Source organism: Leptodactylus fuscus, chromosome 4 (assembly GCF_031893055.1).
Source record: "Leptodactylus fuscus isolate aLepFus1 chromosome 4, aLepFus1.hap2, whole genome shotgun sequence".
NCBI lineage: Eukaryota > Metazoa > Chordata > Amphibia > Anura > Leptodactylidae > Leptodactylus > Leptodactylus fuscus.
Window position 1 is genome coordinate 32519048 of NC_134268.1, and position 27088 is coordinate 32546135.

General features: G+C 44.5%; 1 protein-coding gene across 2 annotated transcripts in view; it reads left to right on the forward strand.

Moving 5' to 3' along the window:
• Nucleotides 1-27088, forward strand: part of DPY19L4 (dpy-19 like 4) — a 149504-nt gene that overhangs the window by 18741 nt on the left and 103675 nt on the right. The window contains exons 4-20 of one of the 2 annotated variants that reach the window (XR_012715436.1): nt 579-703; nt 4511-4601; nt 4724-4845; nt 5624-5769; nt 6851-6974; nt 7226-7360; nt 10020-10151; nt 13106-13204; nt 14002-14075; nt 14168-14326; nt 14931-15050; nt 15415-15535; nt 16733-16789; nt 18252-18334; nt 18616-18748; nt 19856-20014; nt 20362-20768. Coding sequence is in view for 1 of the 2 variants with exons in the window: in XM_075270250.1 (XP_075126351.1) it covers nt 579-703; nt 4511-4601; nt 4724-4845; nt 5624-5769; nt 6851-6974; nt 7226-7360; nt 10020-10151; nt 13106-13204; nt 14002-14075; nt 14168-14326; nt 14931-15050; nt 15415-15535; nt 16733-16789; nt 18252-18334; nt 18616-18748; nt 19856-20014; nt 20362-20526 (2045 nt within the window). In the remaining variant the exon portion in view is untranslated. Of the gene's footprint in view, nt 1-578; nt 704-4510; nt 4602-4723; nt 4846-5623; nt 5770-6850; nt 6975-7225; nt 7361-10019; nt 10152-13105; nt 13205-14001; nt 14076-14167; nt 14327-14930; nt 15051-15414; nt 15536-16732; nt 16790-18251; nt 18335-18615; nt 18749-19855; nt 20015-20361; nt 20904-27088 lie in introns of those variants that run through there. The other variant, XM_075270250.1, reaches the window with a different exon arrangement.

Below are 27088 nucleotides of genomic sequence, written 5' to 3' on the forward strand. Positions count from 1 at the left end.
GACATAAGAATGACACATACTGTAGGACAGCTGTCTGCTGCCTGCTCTATTCTCTGCGTACCATCCACAGGAAACAGCTGATCAGTCTGGGTGCCCAGTGTCAGTCTGATATTGATGATCTATTCTTAGGATCAGTCATAAATATTTTTAGCCTAGAAAACCCCTTTAACTTGCATATGGATGTGCACAGCTTTTTGCGATTGCCATATTGGTCACCTGGTTATTCTGTGTATACAATAAAGGAAGTCAAAGGCCAAAAATGCCTTCCACACCATTAATAGTAGGTGCCTTTCATCGGATTAGAAGCATACCTTTGTCATCTTTGTGTCGCCTTGTCACTCACGTTATCATGTTGCAGTCCCGACTTCTACTCACAAAAAAGTTCAGCATTGCCCAACTTTTTGTGACGGTTGCGACACCCTTGGGTCACCATGCAGCTCCATCCACTAACCTGATTGAAAGAGTTGTAGGGTGCCAAAGCGATCTCCTAAAAGTTAGGTTTTTTGCCCCCATGTATATAGAAGGTCTTGTGTCTCAAGCTTCTTTTTGAACATGTCATGCATCCTTCTTTTTCCCAGGTGTTGCAGTGCAGCGGTTTGCAAAACTCTTTGTTGGTTGCCTTGTAACGGTTACGAGTGGCATGATGTATGCCGTCTACCTGTCTACCTATCATGAGCGCAAGTACTGGTTTTCCAGCCGCAGGGTAAGAGGTCTTCTTTAATCCTATGTAGAGCTCTGCCTTCACAGATTTGGTCTGTCATGTTCCTGTAGTAACGTCTGCTGCGACTCTTCTACCCAGTGAATGAAAACCGAAACCTGATGATAAAGTGAGGGACCCGTTATAAGCCTAAGGGATCCAATACAAATCAGATCCATATTATCTGTCATATGTCCTACAAAGAAGAGCCCATGGAGTAAATCGGGAGACTTATCATTATTCTACGTCAGGTTTTTGGCTTAAAGGGATTCTAACATTAAAATCGAATATTTTCTTGCTAACACGTAGGAATAGCCTTAAAGGGTTATTCCCACCTCACATACTCATCAGTCTTTACTGCTGTAAAATCTTCTTTCTTCCTGGTTTCTTGCATCATTTGGTGGGCGGGGTTTCACATGCAACCTGCCATTTAGCTCCGCCCCCCAAATTCGCATGTAGCTCCGCCCACCCATATTGGACTATGAAGTACAGGCAGCAGCAACTCCATTCTGAGTTACATACAGAGACTGCCGGTCTCTGCCATAATGAACATAATTGAATTAGCTAGCCTGATAACTGGGAGAACAGAAGAAATGAAAGCAGCTCCTCTCCCCTATCTGAGAGCAGGAAGCTAGGTCACGTGGTGTAGACACAGGAATAGCTAGATACACAGGCTCGCTCCCTGCACTTAGCCCCTCCTCCCTCCCCCCTGAGAGCAGCAGATACATCACTTGACTCAGGAGCAGCTAGGTCAGGGCTGTGGCCACAAAGAATTGAATAAAGTAAGATAGTGGACAAACAAAGCAGCTTTGCTGAAGCAGTGTATTTAGGAAAAGTCTGACATCCACATTAACAAGCAGTATAGGTAGGATCCTTGTGATGGGACAACCCCTTTAAAGGGATCCTATCTTTTAAACACATTTTTTCCTCCCTTAAGAAAGGCGATTCGTCTTCTACCTTTCATTGTCTTCTCCACGCCACTGTTCGCCTGCAATCCCGGTTTTTCTCGGTATGCAAATGAGCTCTCTCACAGCACTGGGGGCGGGCCCCAATACTCAAACAGCACTGGGGGTGTCCCCAATGCTACCAGAGAACTCTCCAGCGCTGCCTCTGCTTCTGCAACGAAGTCCTCACCGCGTCTTCTTCCGGTGGTATCTTCTAACTTCTAGGCCTCAGGACCAGGGCAAGCCTAATTTGGAAGCGGCCATTTTTCTTGCGGCCGGCAGACATGTGCAGTCAGTTTTGCCCGAGGCCTAAAAGTTTGAAGCCAACCCCTGGAGAAACACGTGTGAAGAGCCTGTTCCTGAAGAAGATGGAGGCGGCGCTTTGGAGTTCTCTTGCAGCGTTGGGGACGCCCCCAGTGCTGTTTGAGCACTGGGGTCCGCCCCCAGTGCTGCGAGAGAACTCATTTGCATACCGACGAAAACTGGGATTTCTATGCAATGGCGGCGCGGAGAAGACATCTAAAGGTAGGAGACGACTAGCCTATTAGGGACAAAAAATTCAATTTTAATGGTAGAATCCCTTTAATAATGTAGCAAAACTGGTGTTCTGGAACCATTCACGCCACTATCCTGTAAAGGGGATATGGTGAGGGTGTACTGGGGGCCGGGCCATGGGCACCACCAGATTTATTAGTGGAAATGGTACTGGAGATCTATGCCTGCTATGAGCTGGTGGTAATTTTGCCATATTTTTTAGAATTTTTGCACTTGGAATACGCCAGTCTTCATGAATCTCCAACACAGCCTGCATCAATCATGACGGTTCAGTCTACAGAATCCTTTTTATTTCTGTTGTCCAGGATTCATTAAATTGATTTTCTGAGGTTGTCCACTATGGCCGTTCTATTTTTATTAAAAGGGTTCCCTGACTTTCCCTGACAACAGGGCGCTCAACTACTAAGACCATCTGCAGTCAACTATAATCTCTGTAGCAATGCAGCAGTGAGTATTCATTTTCCATGCAGCACCTCCACAGGGGACTTCCAGTATTACACAATTGTGATAGAAATCAGAGCGCTACCTATGTAATGCATAGATGTGGCCAGTCCTCCAGAGATATGACTATGGCCACTCTCCACCCTAGCTGAGAGTCCTGAATAAAGGATTCTAGAAAATGTGTGCCATACTAGACAATGCCTTTAAAGGGTTATTCTGGATATAAGATGTATAACGGTAAGATCGTGAGTGCACTGCCTGCTGGGTCCTCACTCCAAACAGAATGAGGGCCCGGAGTTCTTCTTTTAACCCAGCCGTAAGATGGCAACCACAAGGAGTGGAAGGAGCCATGTTTGATCATGTACCCTGCCTGTGCAAAACTTTTATTCAGGTATGAGAAAACACCGCAGCGTAAGAATGCTTTCAGAAATAGAAGTGTTAATGGTATATTTCTGTAAGGGAATAAACAAAAGAGAAATGTAAATCTCATCAATATTCGGTGTGACCTTTGCCCTTTGCCTTCCATCAGTTCTTCTCGGTACTTGCAGACAGTTTTTGGCAGGGAGGTTGTTCCCGCCGCCATCTTGGAGGATTAAGCACAGATCTCCCATGGATGCAGGCTTGCTCCAATCCGTCTGTCTCTTCATGTCATCCCAGACAGACTAGATGATGCTGATAATCTGTGGGGGCCGTATCATCACTTCCAGGACTCTTTTTCCAAAGGGCAAAGGTCACACCAAATATTAATGGGATTTACATTTCACTTTTGTTTATTCACGCCATTTTATTAATTGTCAAAAAATACACTATTAACCCTTCTTTTTCTGAACGCTTTTTTACTCTGCAGCATTTTTTCCTCACCTGCCTAATACATTTGCACAGCACTGTATAACGCTGGTGTGTTGTACAAGAGATTCAGAAGAGCCTGGCAGGATGTGACTGTGTAACTGTAGTGGAGGAAGTGGTTACACTAGTCCTGGTAGTAAACGGTCTGACTGCAAGAAAAAAGCTGCAGCAGATCTACTGATAATAAATATGGCGCTACGTAAATCAGCCAAATCCTCCGCCAGCGCAGGAGGTACAAAGACTGGCACTGAATACACAAGTCCTCATAAATCTCCCCTCTGTATGTTTCCCAAAAAAAGATATAATTAAGAATACAACTCCAGCTAAAAACACAAGCCCTTAGGCTACTGTTATTACAGTCCGTTGCTCTCATTCGTCATAGGATGAGAGCAAAGACCATTAACAATAGATGAGTGATGGGTGCAGGTGGACGCTCACTTTAAGGGGATAGTATCAAATTTTGAAGTGCTCCCTTGTCAATTAAATGGGGGTAATTCCTTGATCAGTGAAGATCTGAGTGGTAGAACCCCCTCCGATCCTGAGATCAAGGGTCTGGTTCCATAGTCCTGATAGAGTGTACCCTGCTGTTCCATTGGTTCTCTATGGGAGTGCCGGAGATACCTGAGCATATACTAGGCTGCCTCTGGTGCTCCGACAGAGGATGAATGGATTGACGGGGCACATACCATTGGTTTATTGATTTAGTGTCTCATTCTGTGCACTCTTAGCCTTCTATCTACAACCTAGCAGTGTTAGCAAGGAATAGTAGGGTGTAACTGTAGCAATTATTTGAGAGTCTTTTCTATCCCCTTCCCCTCTTCATAGACTAGTATGTAGAAAGCAACGGCTCTTTTACTGGGCATTGACTTACTGGGTGTCCACCTCAAAAAGGTGAGACCATTTTCTTCCTTCTGGAGGAGAGTTACTTTGCATACATTTCCCTCAAGGTTTTACATGTGGTACCTTCCAAGGCAGTATTGAGAACCTTGAGATAAATGACATCTTTTCATTATTTTCTCTTCTTTAGGATCTTGAGCGGGAAATCACATTCCAGGGTGATGGAGCCGTGTACTATTCTTTTTATAAGGACTTGCTGCGGGCACCGTCATTAGAAAGAGGTACAATCGCTGGAGGCCCGAACGCCGGATCACCCAGTGATCATAAGGATGGGGGATCAAAAGGCGAACCAGCAGCGATATTTGCTATATGTTATTTCCTATGTTTTTGATGTTTTTCCCAGGTATATTTGAGCTGGCGTACAACAATCGGACTGTACCCATGAAAACCATAAATGTTGTGCAGCAGATGACCCTGTACCCAGAACTTATAGCCAGTGCCCTGTACCAGATGTCTGGCAGTCAGGTAAGCAGTATTTATGGCCGCTCCTCTGTATTGTATATCTTGCTAACAATATCCGTGGGGATCTGGTGGTTCGATATTGACATCACTGATGATCAAATGGTTTAATGATAAAAATCCAGGTGATCCAGTGGTTTAATAATATCATCGCTGGTGATCTATTGATTCAGTATTGACATCATTGGTGATCCAGTGGTTTAATAATAATATCACTGGTGATCCAATGGCTCAGCATTAACACTCTTGGTATTGTATTGTGTTTAAGCATTGCCATCACAGGTAATCCATTGGATTAATAAAATCCTTGATGGTCTTTTTAATTTATGTCCCATGTGTCTAGGTTCAGATGACTGAATAATGTCCCTTGTTGTGTAGGGGTTAGTAGACAATATCCCTGTTATCGTGCTAGGTAAATGTTCAGGTTCCAGCACAGTGACAGCTATTCTAATACATGTAGGCTATCCATGGCTGCTCATGATAACTTTTCTCTTTTTTTTTTGGATCACTGCAAAATGCTTATTTGCACACACGTCTATCTATCTATCTATCTATCTATCTATCTATCTATCTATCTATCTATCTATCTATCCTCATATCTATCTATCTATCTATCTATCTATCTATCTATCTATCTATCTATCTCATATCTATCTATCTATCTCCTATCTATCCTCATATCTATCTATCTATCTATCTATCTATCTATCTATCTATCTATCTATTATACGCACCATGCTGCCTTAGCCCCTGCTCACTTTATCTGTCCCCTTTCCTTTTGTAGGGTGCTGTGGATCCTGTTTATTTCTACATTGGGATCATATTTGGCCTGCAGGGGATTTATATAAGTGCCTTGTTTGTGACCAGCTGGATCATGAGCGGGACCTGGCTGGCCGGGATGCTGACGGCTGCCTGGTTTATCATTAACAGGTACGGTCTTAATGTCTGCGCCCACGCTGAATTAACCTCTTCCTGTCACCAAACTGTGCTTGCACAGCCTAATGGACTTGCCAGTTCACATTAGTAGATAAGAAGACGGCGCAGCAGGGCGGCGATCTCTGGCAATGCCAAAGAGGTGACTGGAGCAGAGAACACATGTGTGCCCCACTACCCCATTTACCTCGACCTCTTGGGGGGAACTTGTGGATCACGGTACTTGTGATCAATGGGGGTCCTGTGGATAGAGGTGTGAGAGAACCTGTCATGACATCCGAGATGTGTGGTATTATATAGCACTTGAAAGATGACAGTGCGCTGAATATTCGGCACAGATATCCCTCCTCCCTTGACATTATTCTTGCATAGCCTTATACTATCATGCCGCGTTCCTCACAGCCTTCATGACAATGAAGGGATATTTGTGCTGAAACTAATGGCACCGATATCTTCTACGCCCTGATGCATACCGGTCAATAGTGGGACTACCCGTTTTATCCCTTTTTTTAAATTTTCATTTATTCTGCCTAATTTGTTTGTTTTTTTATTTATTTTTTATTTGTGATCTGGACAAAGGGGCTGATTTTTTTCTAAATGTGTCTTTTTTTTTTTTTTGTAATATTTTTTTTATACTTTCAGACACTTTTTTTAAATTGTTATTTTTTCACTTTAAATCTATTCCCCCCCCCCCTACCCCCAGGGGCTTGTACGATAGCAATGCAGCTGTAGTCTATGGGAACTGTACTAGGTAACTATTGAGACCTGCCAAGGACAAGCCTCAATAGCTGTATTCCTATGACAGACCTGGGAGCCTTCATAGGAACAGGATGACCATCCTGTGGCTTTGGGGCAGGCAGCAGGGGGCACCTGAAGGGGGATAGGAGGGCCTAGAAGAACAAAATGACTCTGATGGTAGGAATTACAGCTGGGTCTCCACTGTTTAGTACAATGGAGACCTTGTGGTTTTAGCGCTCACTCTTATTTAAAGACCCGACATCCTTTGTAATAGTACGGCAGTGGTTAAACCTGAGGGGGAGGATAGTGATACTTAAGATTTGCTGCATCTTTATTACAGGACAGACACCACACGGATGGATGACTCCATTCCGCTGAGGGAGAACTGGGCTCTCCCTTACTTTGCATGTCAAGTCGCTGCACTCACTGGGTTTTTAAGGAACAACAGTAACTTGTCTGCAGAGGTAAGTGTGTCCGGCTCCTAGACCTCTAGATTTTATTTTTGTGATGGGTGAATAAGTCATCAATAAATGGAAACTACCTCTTTGTATTTGTCTGGGTTGTCGCCCATCTTTCCTGTCTTGTTTTGCAGCTGTACAGTCTCTACAGTGTTTTGAGATCCTTGTAAAATTCTGCAGTTCAGGAGTCTAGGAAAGCTAGGTGACAACCTGTGTGAGAATGACTACTTGTCATGTGTATTATCCTATCTTTTCAGAGGATTTGCTACCTGTTCATGTGTGCCTCCACCTATACATTCATAATGATGTGGGAGTACAGCCATTACCTGCTGTTTATACAGGCCTTATCCTTGTGTCTACTAGACGGGCTCTCTCTAGTCAAGAAGGAGAAGGTAAGTTATTTACTACATGTGTGAGTAAGGGGAGATAAAGGGGTTTGTCCTTGTCACACATTCGTGGCTGCTGTGCATATGTGTTACACTCCATTCACTACTATGGAACATAGCCAAGGAATGAAGAGATCGAGCTGCACATGTGCGACCACCTCTAAACTCACAGCGGTCGCAGGACAGGGTTCCCTGGCCCTTATCCTTTAATATAGACTCTTTTTTTTTCCCCCAGACATTTATGAGCTAGAAAACTCCTTTACAAAGCTTTTTACACAAACATAACCATTTTACAATTTGTAAACAATTTCAATTTATACGTCTTTGGAAATAAAAATAATTTCAAAAATTGCAGAGTTTTAAAAATTTTCTCTAACCATCTTAGTGGTGACATCTCTTAACTTGATCAGTTGCCAATTGATATGACAGTGAGTGCAGGAACTTTCTATGGTCTGGCATGTCACATACCCAGCCATGATGTCCTTAATGTGGACAGATTATCAGGCAGGGACACTACATGTATGAGAAAATAACCCGGACACAATAAGGACATCCTGGCTGGTTATCAGGAGGAAACTACATGTATGAGAAGATAACCTGGCCACAATAAGGACATCATGGCCGGTTATCAGGAGGACACTATATGTATGAGAAGATACCTGGACACAATAAGGACATCATGGCTGGTTATCAGGAGGACACTACATGTATGAGAAGATATCCCGGACACAATAAGGACATCATGGCTGGTTATCAGGAGGACACTACATGTATGAGAAGATAACCCGGACACAATAAGGACATCATGGCTGGTTATCAGGAGGACACTACATGTATGAGAAGATATCCCGGACACAATAAGGACATCATGGCTGGTTATCAGGAGGACACTACATGTATGAGAAGATAACCCGGACACAATAAGGACATCATGGCTGGTTATCAGGAGGACACTATCATGGCTGGTTATCAAGAGGACACTACATATATGAGAAGATAACCCGGACACAATAAGGACATTATGGCTGGTTATCAGGAGGACACGACATGTATGAGAAGATAACCCGACCACAATAAGGACATCATGGCTGGTTATCAGGAGGACACTACATGTATGAGAAGATAACCTGACCACAATAAGAACATCATGGCTGGTTATCAGGAGGACACTACATGTATGAGAAGATAACCTGACCACAATAAGGACATCATGGCTGGTTATCAGGAGGACAATACATGTATGAGAAGATAACCGACCACATAAGGACATCATGGCTGGTTATCAGGAGGACACTATCATGGCTGGTTATCAAGAGGACACTACATATATGAGAAGATAACCCGGACACAATAAGGACATTATGGCTGGTTATCAGGAGGACACGACATGTATGAGAAGATAACCCGACCACAATAAGGACATCATGGCTGGTTATCAGGAGGACACTACATGTATGAGAAGATAACCTGACCACAATAAGAACATCATGGCTGGTTATCAGGAGGACACTACATGTATGAGAAGATAACCTGACCACAATAAGGACATCATGGCTGGTTATCAGGAGGACAATACATGTATGAGAAGATAACCGACCACATAAGGACATCATGGCTGGTTATCAGGAGGACACTACATGTATGAGAAGATAACCTGACCACAATAAGGACATCATGGCTGGTTATCAGGAGGACAATACATGTATGAGAAGATAACCGACCACATAAGGACATCATGGCTGGTTATCAGGAGGACACTACATGTATGAGAAGATAACCTGACCACAATAAGGACATCATGGCTGGTTATCAGGAGGACAATACATGTATGAGAAGATAACCGACCACATAAGGACATCATGGCTGGTTATCAGGAGGACACTACATGTATGAGAAGATAACCTGACCACAATAAGGACATCATGGCTGGTTATCAGGAGGACAATACATGTATGAGAAGATAACCTGACCACAATAAGGACATCATGGCTGGTTATCAGGAGGACACTATATGTATGAGAAGATAACCCGGACACAATAAGGACATCATGGCTGGTTATCAGGAGGACACTATCATGGCTGGTTATCAGGAGGACACTATCATGGCTGGTTATCAGGAGGACACTATCATGGCTGGTTATCAAGAGGACACTACATATATGAGAAGATAACCCGGACACAATAAGGACATCATGGCTGGTTATCAGGAGGACACGACATGTATGAGAAGATAACCCGACCACAATAAGGACATCATGGCTGGTTTTCTGACAAGTCCCGGACCATAGAAAGTCCCTGTATTCATGGTCTTAGCCATCAACAACCAATTAAGACAACCGAATGTCAGCCATGGGATTTTTAGAGGAAATCTTTAAAACTCTGTCAAATTTTACATTATTTGTATTTGCAAAAATGTAATTGGAAATTCCTTGTAGTCAATAATCTAAGAGGGAAGCAATACTTACATGTAATGTATACTCTGTTGAGCGGCTCGCCCCTGAGATTGGTGGGGGGTGAGCTTTTCTTCATAAGTACACACAGGCAGGTCTGCCAATGTTTTTTATTACTGTGTTTTTGTTTTTGTAAGAAACCACATTTCATAAACTGACTGTCCAATATCTCCTTACTTGAAAGATGATGTGCATGAATTGTTCCTATGTTGCAGGTACATGAAGTACGTAAAATGTACTTGTTCTCAGTGTTTTTGGGATATTTACTCCAGTTTGAAAACTCTGCGCTGCTGACCTCTCCTCTATTAAGCCTTGTAATAGGTTCCATGATTGCCAAAAGTCTCCAGGTAACCTATTCAGATTGTGTTATTATGGTTTTTGGGGGCGTTCTTTAACTGGTGTCATGTTATATCAGTGTCTTTGAAATTGTATTCAGAACCCTACGGAAAAAAGCCTCCTAAAAATATGCTGAAAGTGGAACACTGAAACCCCACTGAGCCCAATAACCACACTAAAATATCCCAAATCTTAAAGCCGTGTATGCAGACATTTTTAATATTTCATTACAGACTTGTCTAACATCAGACTGCGGTGTTTCATCAAAAGTGGACCTGTATTTTAGATGCCATGAAAGCCCTGGTAAATGCAGAGATTGGTTCCTCTCCAATCATAAGAATGGGGATCACTCGTATCCCTGTCTGAATGGTGCCACAGTATTTAAAGAGAGCCTGTTATAACATCCAATCCTATTATTAATATTATAAATGTGAAAGTTTGTGAGTTTGGATGTTTGTGGGTTTGTGTGTTTGGATGTTTGTTCCTCAATCACGCAAAACCCGCTCCACCGATTTGGCTGAAATTTTCCACAAACATAGTCACTACACAGGATTGCGCAATAGGCTACTTTTCGTCACAATAGCGCACATACGTTTTTCCCAGGACCCCCACAAAACCCAAACTCACATCACTATCTCTGCAATCTCACACACTTTGGACCATAGCAAGCCACAAAATTCATATTGACCTCTGCTGCCTCGCCCCTAACCCCACACAATCTCATATACATATACTTTACCACTTTCACCCTCACCTTAACGATACTCCAGGAGGCTACCTCTTTAACCCTCCGGAGCAGCCATGTTTGCCGACCCTCACCGTTCTGACGATCCGTGACACCGGCCACCCAGCCACTCCACTGTGTTGCTAGGGGCATGCGCATCGTAGCCACCTACAGAACGTGTTTCCAGCACGCCACCATTTTGCGCCTCCACCGTAGGCCGCAGCACTCGAACTACTCTCTCCAGTCCGCCACACTCCCCGATGGCACTCTCACCTCACTGCTGTTTCGTCTTCACGATCCATCCACCTTCCCTAGGTCTCCACGCCAACGACACTGGTAAGTTCTGATAGCATGTTTGCATTGGGACTACTTCTGGCCTGTATACTCCCATGTACACCACGGACACGTAACGGTCGATAATAATGTCACCAATCTGCCTTACTGCCCACCTTAGAATTACCCGGCGTCCCTTCACATAAACTAGAACTCAAGATTGGCGTCCCTGTCCTACTCATGCGTAATCTCGATGCACCCCGATTGTGTAATGGCACGAGGCTACGTGTCACACAACTAGGAACAATTATCATTGAAGCCACTATTCTTACAGGAGCAGCGACAGGTGACAGTGTGTTAACCCCACGCATTCCAATTATACCAAATAATTTCCCATTTCAATTCAAACGACTACAATTTCCCCTTAAGTTACAATGACCATTAATAAATCCCAGTAGCAGGAATACATTTGGCCACACCAGGCTCCTCACGTGGACAACTTTATTTGGCTTGCTCAAGAGTATCCTGTGCCCAAAACTTACATGTACTGGCGGAAAATAACAAATCATACAATGTCGTATATTGAAGTATATTCACTTGTAATACCTCTGTCCCAAAGATACTATGTACAGTTTCTCACAACACCGTATAGCAGCTGAAATACAAATTACATTCAACACAAAAGTCTCATCTATTCTCAGAATTACAGCAAAAACAAGATACAAAGTTACATTTCATATCCCATACCTTATACACAGTACGAAAACCTTACCCGCGCCTGTATATACCCACTTCTACAATCACCGCAGACGAAGTCGCGGGTACCAGCTAGTTGAGATATAAATTTACCACAGTACCTGTGAGCCAGTGATGTATTTCTTATTCAGGACCGCTGCTCTATTCTTGTAAAAATCATCCTTTTACCCATAGGCAAGCAAGCAAAAACGGGGTCTTTATGGGTGTGGTTTCCATCAATGGGCTTCAGTATAGGCGGCAGCTAAATGCTGCTCAGCTCTGCCCACTAACTATACCGAGCCTGTCTTATGATGACGCACTGTCCACATAGGAAGCCAGATTCTTACACTTCCGAGTGCAATATGGCATCATCAGAATGTACAGGGTGGGGCTGAGCAGCAGTTAGCAGCAGCAGATAGTGAAGCCCATTGATAGAAAGCAACCCCCCCCCCATGCCTTTTTTTTTTTTTTACTCAGGACAATTTTAACAAGAATGGAGCAGCAGCCCTGAGTAAGAAATACATCATTGTAATCTGTGCTGACAGCCCTACACGTACTGGGATTAGTTTATATCTTTCTTTTGTGCTGATAGACTCCCTTTAACACTTGGCTAATGGCAATGCGGATTGTCAGAGATAACCAAGCACAGTACTTGGCCACTTTTTGCCAACACCATAGAAATGAATGGAGCAGCTACCCAACCCGCCGCTCCATTCAGATGGACCTATAAGTGACTCTGGTCTCTTGATCGGTCGGGGTCTGAGTGCTGGGACCTACAACAGGCGATAGGGTGTGACCTTGGCACAACCTCCTTAGCTGTTTCTCTTAATAGCCATCATGTAATCCTACATTTTCCCTATAGCAGCCGCAGCGGGGGAAGTGTGTGACCAGATTTAGTTTTCTCTGCTGATGGCCAGTACTTGGTGACTTTGGCTTCTAACCCCTTTAAGAAAGCCTTAGCATTTATCCACCAAGGACTGCATCTAAGAAGGGGCAGGATTTGTTTTCCCCACACTGGTCTGTACACGCAGCAACTCAATATAACATAACCTGTGTATTAGCTGGTGCTGTTGGCGGTGAGACATGTCACTGTACAGACTTCACCATATAGACCTAGCGATCTATGACTATTCTCTGTATGTGTATGGGCACTACAAGATTTAGGAATGCACATGGCAAATCCTAAGCTGAACTATCCAAAAATATTCCATTAGTTATCTCATCTTTCCCCAGATCAGTGTGAAGAAGGGCACCTTCCGAGCAAAAGTGATGAAGATAATGTATTTCTACCTGGCATTTACGATTGCAGTATCCTTGCATTTGTTAATAAGAGTAAGTACTGTGGGCTTGTCTGGGATTAGTAATAGGGGTCCAGGTCATGGGCTGGTACTGGAAGTCGGCTCAGTAGATGGTTTTAATGTATGTTCATTCTTTTGACAAAAATGACATAGCTTTGGTCATCTTAAAGGGGTATTCCCATGCCGCTTGTTCACTAACCTGCAGGCTGTTGTGCTCTCTTCACTTCCTGCTTTTCTCGGCACATTGGTGGGCGGGGTTTCACTTGCACAGGATTGGTTGTAAATGAATTACCACAGTGTGAAGCTGATGTAGAAGAGCTGGATTTGAGTCAGTTTGCATTATATACAGAGGTAACGGACTCCCTATCTCAGCCCTTATCAGCCAAATTCAATTAAACTGACTGATAAGAGCTCAGAAATCCCGGAGCTCTCACCTCCCCTATCTGAGAAGCTCCGCTACTTATCAGACACAAACAGCTCAGAGCTGCCCCCCTCCCCCCCTGAGAGCAGGCAGCTACATCACCTAACAAATCAGCAGATAATCCCAAGCGCCATAGAAACGGAGTGTAAACAATGAAGTGAATAAATTAAGATAGCGGCCAAACAAAGCAGTTTTGATAAAGCCATGCATTTAGGAAAAGTCTTAAATCCACATAAACTAGCAGTATAGATAGGATGCTTGTGATGGGACAACCCCTTTACATGAGGACATGTCCACTAGGTTGCGGTACAATCTTCTCAAAGCATTTGGTGTTGCGCCTTGTTATATGCCAGTAAATACTACACCCTGTATACTAAGCCTCCCTCACATACATGACCTTTCTTCTTCAGACAGTGGTCCCTCATAAAGAGAACCATCAGATCCTTAAGTCTCTCGAAGTGAAATTTGGACTGAACATGACCAAGTGAGTCACATTCTTCTCACCTTTCCTTATATTGGATTGTTTACTTTGTATTTTATTTCTTTTTTGCTTTGTCTGTTTGTTTTCCGGGGCAGAAACTTCACTGTGAATTGGCTGCTGTGCCAGGAGTCGTTCCAGCCGCCGTCTCAGGACTATCTCTTACGCCTCACACAGTCTTCACTTTTACCTTTTTACATCCTGGTCTTAATGATATGTCTGTTCTCCATATCCCAAGGAATATTTAAGAGATTTCGGTAAGGAGTTGATCTAACTACCTATAAATGTTATGAGGGTGGTCTCGCCCTGATAAAACCTATTCCGCAGCGCTGTACAGACATTGATAGTCACTATCCCCTACTCGCAGTCTAAATAGATTAAAGGGGTTGTCCAGGCTTATTTTTTATGGCCTCATCTCAGGATAGGCCATAAATATATCATCAATATGGGCCGGCCCCTGGACCGATTGTCTATATGTAGCTGCTTCCACACCCATCCAGTACCCAATATGGCCGGAAGCATTTCTGTTGCCCGATCGGCACCTCCATTGCACCTCAGCCCCCATTGAAGTCACTTGGAGCTGTGCTGCCTGGCCGTATACAGCAGATGGGACGTTCTGCTTCCAGCCCCATATTGTTTTACAGGAATCGGCTCCATACATGCGACTGGTCCAGGGTCTGGGTGTCAGCCCGCTATTGATCATATATTTATGGCCATAAAACAATAAACTTGAACATCCCTTTAAAGCTTCTTACACCACCTTCACTGCAATGCCCAAACCCAAATTTTATTTTATTTTATTTTTTGGTATGTTGTGCTTTGTTGTTCTGACTCTAACAAATATGTCGTTCTTGTGTATAGTGGCCAACCAGTCAGCTGTAATAACACTCCTGAAGAAGGGCGTGTTGGAGAAAGGCCAGAGGTCATCTATCATGTCATCCAAAGTCTTATCCTTGGTTCACTAGCCATGACCTTCGAGGGGTAAGAACTCTCTTTGTTACTTCCTAAAAGCAATGAAAAAATAAAATCTTAAAGCAAAAAAATCTTAAATCTTGAATGGTGTAAAACAATAAAGTATCGCACCTCTGTGATCCACAGCCGATAACATTCTGCCACTTCCATGTTACCAGCTGTCTCTGCTTTCTGGTCCCTCTCCCTCTCAGTAAATGTGACCGCTCAGCCAGTCACTGGCCACAGTAGTGACCTGCCATAACTGATGCTTGACTGAATGCTTACATTGCCAGACCAGCAGGAGACCTGGAAAGTCTCCGAGTAGGATTGGCAGGGGATCGGTGAGGGGAATGTTACCTGCAAATCCAATAGAAATGTGCTTTGTCTGTTTCAGCGTGAAGTACCTGTGGACGCCTTATGTCTGTGTTCTCGCTGCCTTCGGGGTTTGTTCTCCAGAACTTTGGTTAACACTTTTCAAGTGGATTCGTCTGAAATCTGTACATCCGGTTGTTCTGGTGAGCATGCAGCGTTATCTACACCATACGGAAGTATTGTCAGTATGTGCTGCAAGTGTAATGCTGTTATTTAGGACGACAATCCTCTTGGTATCTTCTTACTATACATGACATTTGTTATATACATTGCAGACCCCCACTAATAATTGTTCAGTAGGATAGGACTACATTTATGGATGATTCTCCCTCCAGAATAAAATGGATTTCTTGTATTCTGATTGGCCTAGATTGTGAATACTTTCATTTACAGATGGTCCCTAATATGAACATGTTACGATTACCATTTACAATTCACTTTACATGCAGTTCAGTTAATTTCTGACATTGGGTTCAGTTGTATTGTAGTAAAACATTTGTACAGAAAATAAGGTAAAAAATAGGGGGCCACACGGTGGCTCAGTGGTTAGCACTGTAGCCTTGCAGCGCTGGAGTCCTGGTGTTGAAATCCCGCCAAGGGCAAAAAAACATCTGCAAGGTGTTTGTATGTTCTCCCCGTGTTTGCATGGATTTCCATCCCATATTCCAAAAAAAAAAGACATACATTAAAAAAAAAAAAAAAAAAGTCAGCTCCCCTGTGTTCAGAGCCATTCCCCTGCCCAGAATATCTGTGTCCTGGGCCACTCCCCTGCCCAGAATCTCTGTGTCCTGGGCCACTCCCCTGCCTAGCTCTCCTGTGTCCCGGGCCACTCCACTGCTCAAAATCTGTGACCCTGAGCAACTTCCCTGACCAGTATCTCTGTGTCCTGGGCCACTCCCCTGCCTAGCTCTCCTGTGTCCCGGGCCACTCCACTGCTCAAAATCTGTGACCCTGAGCAACTTCCCTGACCAGTATCTCTGTGTCCTGGGCCACTCCCCTACCTAGCTCTCTTGTGTTCTGGGACACTCCCCTGCCCATCTCTCCTGTGTCCTGGGCCACTTCACTGCTAAGTACTAAGTATACCATAATATCTGGGTGTTATCTTTAAAGGCATTATCCAGCTTTTTAAAACTGATGTCCCATCTACAGGATAAAGACATCAATGTTAAATTGGGTGCGGTCTGACTGCCGGGACCCCCACACATTAGCCGTTTCCCCATATTGTTATGAACTGCTCAATCCAAGAAAAAGCTTAAAAGCTGGATAACTCCTTTACAATCACAAAAGTTTTATCTCCCTCATCTACAGTAAAATTCTTGTTATTTGACTTTCTTTTCCAGGCCTTTGTGTTAAGTGCTGCAGTCCCCACCGTGATAGGCTTCAGCTTATGGAGAGAGGTAAGAGCAACTTCACTGCAAACTCAATGGGGGTTATTCAGCCTGCTCCATATTTCATCCTTTTTAAAGGGTTGGCCTAGAGCCATTGTGGCGAACCTATGGCACGTGTGCTGTTGCCTCAGCCAGGCTCCTGGATCATTCGCTAATGGGGAATCTGGAACAGCTGTCCCAGACCCTCCAGTGAGCGAGCACTACTTTTACGTGTATGTGCAAATGGACATACACTTGAAAACTGTCAATGTAGGCTATGGGACTGGCTTACACTGACAGAAGATTATAACCTCTGCCTCGACACAGGCACGATAATGTCATTCATTAGTATCTGCTTTTCAGTAGAAGGAGGTCACCTGACTGTTCTTTGTGGGAGTGAACATGTTATACTGCCTAGGGGGCCACTGTGGAGTACATTGTACTGTGTAGTGTCACTGTGGAGCACATTGTACTGTGTAGTGCCACTGTGGAGCACATTGTACTGTCTGGGGGCCACTATGAAGAATATTGTACTGTGTACTGTGGAGCACATTGTACTGTCTGGGGGTCCTAGTGATAAATGTATGGAGTATCCTATTAAAGGGGCTCTATCAGCAAAATCATGCTGATAGAGCCCCACATATGCGTGAATAGCCTTTAAACGGCTATTCAGGCACCGTAAATGTTATATTAAACCTCCCCCTGTTTTAAAATAAAACCCTAAAACAGAATGTGATAAACTTACGCATCGTGCACGGTGGGCGGGCATTCAGGGTGCGCCATCTTCATCCACGCCTCCTCTACCTGTGATATCCTCTGGTCCCGTCTTCCTTCGGCACTCGCGAACTGACATTGCTAAAAAAAAAAATTGCCTGGGCGCACGCACTGTAGCCATAGTAGAAGCAGCATGCTACTGCGCATGCGCCCACGCCATTTTTTTTTATCAATGTCAGTTCGTGAGCGCCGGAGGAGGACGGGACCGAAGGACATCGCAGGAAGAGGAGGTGTGGATGAAGAAGATGGCGCACCCTGAATGCCCACCCAGTGTGCACGATGCGTAAGTAGAGCACATTCTTTTTTAGGGTTTTATTTTAAAACGGGGGGGGGGGGTAATATAACATTTACGGTGCCTGAATAGCCTTTTTAAGGGCTATTTGCGCATATGTGGGGCTCTACCAGCATGATTTTGCTGATAGAGCCCCTTTAACCTTTAGTTAGAGAGCCCCTTTAAATGCCACTCATTGACTTTGGTTTTGTAGTAGTAGATATATGTATAATATTGTTCCTTTTTCTTCTAAATTTGGAAAGGTTTCACCCTCACCCTTTACATTTGGACTTCAGTGTGTATCTAAGCTCCGCAGAAGCGATCACACTGGCATATGATGAAGCGGTTACATCCACTACAAATCTTAACCTGTGCCCCAGCTTAGCACTGATGTTTGGGGTCACAATAACATCGTATGACGCCTCTAATTTTGTATGTTCTCTCTAGTTCTTACCCAAGATAGTTAATGAATTGTCGGAACTGGAGGAGCACTACGAGTCTGACACCGTGGAGCTCATGAACTGGATAAAGTAAGTGCCAGCTGGTAATGCCTGTATATATTACACCACTCCATTGAAGTCTATAGGGCAGCGCTGCACTCCCTACACTCACTGCTACAGTTTGTACAGCAACTCTCCCACGCCGCCTTAGTACCGGTCTCGGGTATCAGACCCTGTAGATCTAATACTGATGGCCTGTCCTAAGAAAGGGTAAGGTTGTTGTGATACTAGAGAATTGATAAACTGTGTAAATTCCTTTTCTATGGTCTCCTACTAAATGTAAGAATAACGCTCATCCCCTCTGTCTGCAGGAGTCAGGCGCCCCTCACCGCGGTGTTTGCCGGAAGTCCCCAGTTGATGGGTGCTATAAAACTATGCACTGGATGGATGGTGACGAGCTTACCAGTCTACAATGATGAAGACCTCATGCGGAGGAACGAAAATGTAATTCTTAGGATTCCTGATGATGACCCCCTAACCATGTGTCCTGACTTATGACCCCACCTCTATAAGAAAATCTGTGCAGACCTAATACTTGTCACGTCACAGAGTTTACTACAGCTATATTAAATCCAGATAAGCCTATATCTATCTATCTATCTATCTATCTATCTATCTATCTATCTATCTATCTATCTATATACACATACACATCCTGGACTGTAATCTAGTATATGATAAGGACAGGAGAGATTTGTGCTGCCACTGTATTGTAGCAAACCCTCAGCTATAAGAAGGAGGTAAAAGCCTCTGGATATTTAGTGACAGCATAAGGAGGTAGCAAGAAACAAGAATTCTTTTAGAAAGTTTTAGAACCTTTAAAGAGGACCTTTCATCAGATTGGGCACAGGCAGTTCTATATACTGCTGGAAAGTTGACTGAGTCCAGCGCACTGTCGGCTTTCCCGATCTGTGCCCCGGGTAAAGAGCTCCCTGATAATACTCGTCTATGGACGAGCTGTGTGAGCAGAGGGAGGGGGCGTTCCTCCCCGCTCACACTGTACAGCACGATAGGCGCTGCTGTGGAGAAGGGCGTACCTGACTGTCAGGAACGCCCTTCTGACTGTGAAGCGCTACGGTACCGAGACCGCTAGCTCTTCACCCGGGGCACAGATCGGGAAAGCTTTCCAGCAGTATATGGAACTACCTGTGCCAAATCTGATTAAAGGTCCTCTTTAACTTTAGTTTTTCAGTAACAACGCTTGTCCACTAGAGGGAGTGTGCTCACTATTGAGTATAAGGCTGCAGTTCACATTAAGGTTTTTGGATGCAGTTTTTAAAGCCAGAACCAGATGCGGATCAAAAAGAGACAAGTTGCATAAAGGAGGCACTAGTCCTCTTAAAAACCTGCATGCGAGACCCGAACCTTAAAATAGGACCTTGGTGGTATATGACATTGGTGGTGTTATATACCACTAGAAAGCTGACAAGTGCGCTGTCTTTGTCAACATGTGCCCCGGCCTTACAGCTCAGTGTCATCAATAGGCAGTAAAAAACACGTTCCTTCCCCTGTAAATGTGTTACAATTGAGATTTTTTTTTCCTCCACACAGATGTATCAGATCTACAGCATGAGGTCAGCAGAGGACATCTATAAGATCCTGACCTCGTATAAAGCCAACTACGTCGTGATTGAAGACGCCATCTGTAATGAGGTGGCCGGAATGAGCGGCTGCAGAGTGAAAGATTTGCTTGATATTGCGAACGACCATGTAAGTTCCTTATACTAAGGGTTAATGCTGTGACTGTCAGGTTGACCCCTCACCAATTCTCTGTCTCTTAGTAACAATTAGAGATGAGCGAATAGTATTCTAAACTCTAGTTTCGAATACCTCGCTCCATAGGATTGAATGGAAGCGGCCGGCGCGCTGCAGGCGCCGACACTTAACCCCTTCGCGATCGGCTGCTCCCATTCATTCCTATAGGAGCGGAGGTATTAGAATCTAGGATTTGAATATGATTCGCTCCTCTCTAGTAACAATGACTTCTCATGTGGATAGCAGTGGTCGCTTATTATTTTATCATGTTCTATAACAGTCACATATCTGTTCCCTGACAGGTGGTGACTGAAAATGGCGACGTCTTTGCCTACTCGAAATATGGACGATTCTGCCACGAAATCAAAATGAACTATTCTCCATATGTGAACTATTTCACCCGGGTGTTTTGGAACAGATCATATTTTGTATACAAAGTCAACACGATCATTTCTTTCCAGTACTGAAGAGCCGGACTCTGCGTTGAGGACGCCTGTGTGATCTCTGCGCCGCTCCTGTCTCTTCCTGCGGCGCCTCAGGCGGTTTTTACATCTGAGGTCATTGCTGGATACGTGAACAGCCGTGCCTGTAATATGGGGCCCGCTCGGTTTGGAACGGGGTCACCCTGACAGGTCCAAGGACGGTCCTGGTCTGATCCATATTACTTCGCGTCAGCTTTAAATTATGCAAAGAACCTTCTCTGGTTTTAGTTTTTACGAATTTTATTCTTTTAACGGTGATGAAACATGTTTTACGTTGTATGTGTGAACGGGCAGACAGTGTTTTCACCTCCTTTGCCAGTACAAAGTTAGAAAAGTGGATCTGTTTGAGTAAAATCCTGTATTCCCCATGTAATTACAGAATGGGAGCAGAGCTGCAGTACCTAACACCATCACTATAGAAATGTATACTGTAGCGGTGGTGCTGGCGTCCTGCAGATCAGCTCCCGTTTATGTGTATAGAAGCCGAGCTGCTTCCGGCTGTATACACTGTATACAACGATTGGCAGCTGGATCAGTTGATAACTGAGGGGTTAAGGTTTTGGACCAGATACTGGTGACCTCTCCGGCGAACAGGTCATTGGTATCCAATATATATGGGGTCTTGAACAACCCCTTTAAGATGTTTTTCTAACAGGTGAAGCTAGCAAATCCCATGCCCACTTTGCGGTAAAAATCGCAATGTGGACCTGCTGCGATTTCCAAAACCAGTGCGGTTTTGGAAATGGCAGCAGGTCAATTATATCTACAGAAATGCCGCGGTTTTTCCTGCAACGCTTTATTGCTGCGGGTCGTCCCGTGGGGCCTTAGCCCCACAGAGAGCAATCGGCGCCATACTGGTCCCCGCCCCCTTCACGTGACTGCTGCAGCCAGTGAGTACTGGAGCCTGGGATTGCAATTTTTTCACCTTTGCTCAGCTCCTTGCTGAAAAACTGTTTATCCTGGTCAACCCCTTTAATGAAACGTTTTGTTAAAACCCCTTTAATTGACATCTATACGTGAGCGTGCCAGTTGTGCTCGCTGATATTGAAAAGCAAAAAAAAAGCACCTGCAAAAATTTAAGATATGTGACGGTAATAATAATGTATAATATTTTGCTCTCAAAACCCAAAGTGTGAACAAAGCCCAACCTTTACTAGGTTTTATACGTTTTTGTAGATTTGGCGCAGGTTTCACGTTCTGTCTGAGTTTGATGTGGACAATGTGTATTGGATCATGTGTGATGATCTATCCATCATGGCTGACATCTGTTTAATGTGGTTAACCCCTTGCTGCGTGACTCAGGATGTCTATACGGTATTTTCTGTACATGGGGGCTGATCACATTTTAGCGTTGTTTAACCCTTTCATGCCTGAAATTAGTGGTGGTTATGCAGTAAAATGACCTCTCGAAATGTCCTTGTTGCCCATAGCAACCTCAGGTCAGCTTCCATTTTCAGTCCTCCCCTGGAAGGCCGAAAGCTTGATTCTGATTGGTTATTATTGAGCTTTGATTCACTTTTTCTGCCAAATGCTTTTTTTTAATAGTGTTTTTTAATAGTGTTGAGTGAATAGTATTCAAAACTATTCGTTGCTCCCATAGGAATGCATGTAACACACGTTCCTATGGGAGCGAGGTAGGAACACTATTTTTTAAGAGATTAAAGGGGATGTCTTATGAAGACTCCATTTTGAAAAAACAACTTACCCGGATCATGGCCCCTGGTCCAGATTCTGCCCTTTCTTCAGGTGGATTCCGCGGTTGATTCAGCCATGGACGTCCGCCTTGCGACACCTCCCTCCCGACTAGGCCCTTTCATTTGGGTCTAATCCGGAGTGCCGGTGCACTGCCTCCGCCTCAGAATCCGGTCCAAAAAACTCCCGTGTTAACCCAGCCTTAGGCCTTATTCACACGACTGCAGTTTTTCACAGACATGAAAAAAAGCTGCTGAAGACCGTTCAAGGGGCTTATTCACATGGCGGTGAATAATTGAATATGTCAAGGTCTATTCACATGACTCCATGTTCTGCTCTGGACAAAGATGGAGCATGGCAGGTTTTTTGACAGCCATGAAAATGGTCCGTCAGTAAAAGTTATGTCTGAATAGACTCCTAGACGTTCTATGGAAACTGATGTAACAAGATCTGCCGTAGAGATATTATAGGAATTACTTTGGGGGGTTAAACAGAACAAACACAATGGTGAGCTCGGCATTTTGTCCACTTTTTAGTATTTTCTGTCTGTCTGTCGGAGATGTGTCCTGTCCGGTTTCTTACGTTGCTTTCTGATGTTTGGATGACAAGTGTACTTATTGCTGTATTTGTCTTTGAACCAAAGTTTTCTGCCAAAGTCAGCACAATGTATGTTGTAGGGGTGGAGCAGTGAGTACGAGCGCCCGGCGATGCTGCCTTTACTCACGACTTATAACACACAAGTCTGCTTTGCAAAGCTATAAAAAAACAAAAAACACATGGACTGGTGGTTAATAAACATGTTTTAGTTACACGCGTATTCCTCTGGTGTGTGCGCCCATTCTGAGATGTTTACTTAGGGCAGAGGGAAGGTTACAAGTTTTTGGGGGTTCTATTTAAAAACACGGCTTGGGTCACACTACCGTTATTACAGTCCGTTGTTCTCATCTGACATTGGATGAAAGCAACAAATGTTAACGGTACAGACTGAGCCTCTTCCGCCCTTCGTGTGTTCCCATTGACTATAATGTAAAAAACACGACATACAGAGAAAGTCCTGCATGCAGGAAAGTGAAAAGGCATGATGGAAGGAGCTCCCATGATGGGAAATGCAGGATACAAGATCAGGGGACTCCATCTCATCTGTCCTTCTAATGTCCATTGCTCTCATTCTGTGATGGATGAGGAGGACCGACATAGATAAGGTCAGTGTGATCACATCCTTACGATACAACTACACAAAAAAAGGGCGTGTGGTGCTCTCAAGATACATGGTGATGTCCAGAACGGGGAATGGTTGCGTCCATAAGGGATGTGGCCTCCACTTAAAATTGCTGCTCTGTCTGCGCTCTTTTCCCAGATGGAGGAGTCCTGGAAGTGATGATACGGCCCCTGCAGAGCCCTGATCTCAGCATCATTCAGTCTGTCTTGGATGACATGAAGAGACAGACAGATTGGAGCAAGCCTACATCCACAGAAGATCTGGGCTTAGTTCTCTAAGATGGTGGGAACAACCACCCTGCCAAGTTCTGCCAAAAACAGTCTACGGGGGCATTCGCACGCAGGAAGTTGGCGCTGAATCTGGCACGATCATTCGCATTAGAATCGTCACAGAAATAATGGGTTCTGTTTTCCACGCGGAACCCATTGAACTCAAAGAGGAAAAAGAGCCTCTCATTGATTTCATTGGGTCCCGCGTGGAAAACGAAACCCATTAAAGTCAATGGCTTTATTTCCGTGCGGATTCTGACGCGAGTTATCGTGCCAGAATCAACGCCAACTTCCTCCGTGTGAGTGGACCCTACAAGTACCTAGAAGAACTGATGGAAGGCAGAGGTCACACCGAATATTGATGGGGTTTACATTTCTCTTTTCTTCATTTTGTTAATTGCCAAAAATAAACTATTAACCCTTCTATGTCTGAAAGCATTCTTACACTAGGTTTACACTAGCATATAGGTTTCCGTCATCCAGGCCTGCATGGGTACTCAATAGGAGGAGACCCTGACCATGTAAAAGCTGTTAGGTGCAGAAACCTGTGGACCCCATAGACTATAATGTATTTATTCCGATTCTGTGGTGACAAGTGTGAACCCAGCCTTAGTTCCCAGTGTTTTCTCCACCTCTGTCTATTGCACAGTGTTGTACTTCCTATAGAAAGCTGCAAGGCAGAGTCTTAGCTGAATATTTGCTTTACATGAGCTCATAAGGCCGGGGGTGTCGCAGTCACTAGCGCACTACTTATCATCATGGCTGTACTTCCCTTTCTACACTAATGTGTCCGGCTGTCATCATCATTGTGGTTTTGACATTGTTAATCCTATTTGCTAGAAATGATCTGCCCGGATTCCTCCGTACATTGGATATAATGAGCTTATTTTGGTAACTGAGAATTTAATTTCAGTTTAATATCCTATATCCAATTTCTGGTAATGGACACAAATTGAGGAGCCGGTTATGATGTATATCGCAGAGCAGAATGTGCCAATTCTTAGAACAATATGACGGGGTTATTAGTAAGTCCCTTATTTGTGGCCGAGGGATATATTACAAAGTCTGCGCCTTCTCTTCCTCATGTACAGTCCGTGGAGGGGGATTATCAGTGGCCTTCACATTGTGTCCTGGGAATAAAGGACTGTTCATGATACGTGAAGGTGACCACAGAAGATTCCTTGTGCAGCCTATGGTGCTTAGAATGATTCTCTCTATGGAGCTACAAAATGTAGGAGGAAGATAAAATATCTGTAAGGGTGCGTTCACATCTGTGTACTTAGTTCTGTTTTTCTGGTTGGGTGTAGGACCAGAAGACTAGATTAGGGTAAATTCACATGGAGGAATACGGTGCTGATTTTCAGGTAAATTCCACCTCAGCTCCAGTTTTCGTTCGGGAATCTGCAGGATGCACTTGGCTGAAAAATAAGTGAGGGCGGGTTCCCACCGGCGCCCGGTCTCTGCTTTAGCCAATCTGGCGGGTTTCCATCTTCTCCCCCGAGAAACTGGACAAGGGACAGAAACCGGGCGGTCAGTTTTCAAACCCTATTCATTTTGAATAGGTTTACAAAGTGACTGCCCGTGCACGACTTCAGCCGCTCTGTGGCAAAACCGTTTTTTTGAACCAGACACAAAGTCAGACATGCAGGACTTTGTGTCCAGTTATAAAAACGGTTTCGCCGCGTAGAGGCAGAAGACGCACACGGGCAGTCACTTTGCAAACCCATTCAAGTGAATGGGTTTGAAAATTGACCGCTGGGTCTCCGTCCCCTGTCCAGTGTCTCGAGGCAGAAGATGGTAACCTGCTGGATTGGCTAAAGCGGAGACCAGACGCTGATGTGAACTTGCCCTTACCTGTTCTTTCTTCCTGCGGATTTCATTGCCAATTCATCCTTAAAACCTGCAGAACAAGCCTCAAACATGCAGTCAGGGGCGTAACTACCATAGAGGCAGCGGAGGTGGCTGCCACAGGGTCCGGGCCATTAGGGGGCCCGGTGACAGCCGCTACCGCTGCGTTTTTGTTTTTTTTTTTAAATAGGCCGTTATGGCCCCTATTCACTTGCCGATCCTGGCTGGGCCAGGATCGGCAAGTGACACCGCGGGCCCCACAAATACTCGCATTATACTCGGGGGTCTTTGCAGACCCCCGAGTATAATGATCGGCGGATTGGTAGAGGTAAGAAACATAACAAACAAGTGTTACTTACCTCTCCATGATCCTGCCAGGCCTCCTTTCTGACGTCACATGAACCTGGCCTGCGTCCCGGGTCATGTGATGTCTGATGTCATTTCATAAGGATGCCAGCGGAGAAGACAGCGTGGGAACCGGCGACAGGTAAGAAACAGTAATTTTTTATGTTTTCATTCTCCCGGGTCTCCGATTATTATACTCTGGGGTCTGAAAAGACCCCAGACTATAGTAATTGTTTATGGGTGTCCACTATGTGGCATAATACTGTGTGCAGGGGCCACTATGGGGGATAATACTGTGTGCAGGGGCCACTATGGGGCATAATACTGTGTGCAGGGGCCACTATGGGGGATAATACTGTGTGAAGGGGCCACTATGGGGCATAATACTGTGTGCAGGGGCCACTATGGGGGATAATACTGTGTGCAGGGGCCACTATGGGGCATAATACTGTGTGCAGGGGCCACTATGGGGGATAATACTGTGTGAAGGGGCCACTATGGGGCATAATACTGTGTGCAGGGGCCACTATGGGGGATAATACTGTGTGCAGGGGCCACTATGGGGCATAATACTGTGTGCAGGGCTTACTAAGGGACATAATAGAGTCCGTACGAGGGGGTTGGTCGAGGTATTTGACGTCGGTGGTGGTGGTGGTGGGGGAGGGCATGTCAAAAGTTCGCCACGGGGCCCCGCCATTCCTAGTTACGCCACTGCATGCAGTAGAAGCGGAGAGGAATCTGAGGTAGAAGATCGTAGCAAATTCCTATTTGCTTTCCAATGTATGAATGGGATATTGCGTGGTAAGCTGTTCCATCTAAAGACCGACAGCAATAGATTCAGAGAGACCCCATAGACTATAATTGGGTCCTTTGGATATTTGTTATATGTGATATGTGTCCTCACTGAAATCACTGGCCAAAAAGTTTCAGACTCTGTACCAGACGGTCACAGGTGCATATGTAAAATTAGCTCATATACTGTACATTCAGTTTTCCTAAATACATAGCAATTCTAGAAATGCTGCTTCTTTTACCTGCCATGTGAAATTATTCCTCCCATTGTTAACCCATCTTTATCAAGGCCTGTATCTTCCCTTATCATCATAGGAAAGGTGACACGACTCACTGCTTTCTGGAGGTGAGGGGGGCAGAGTTCTCTTTTTTTTACTTTCAG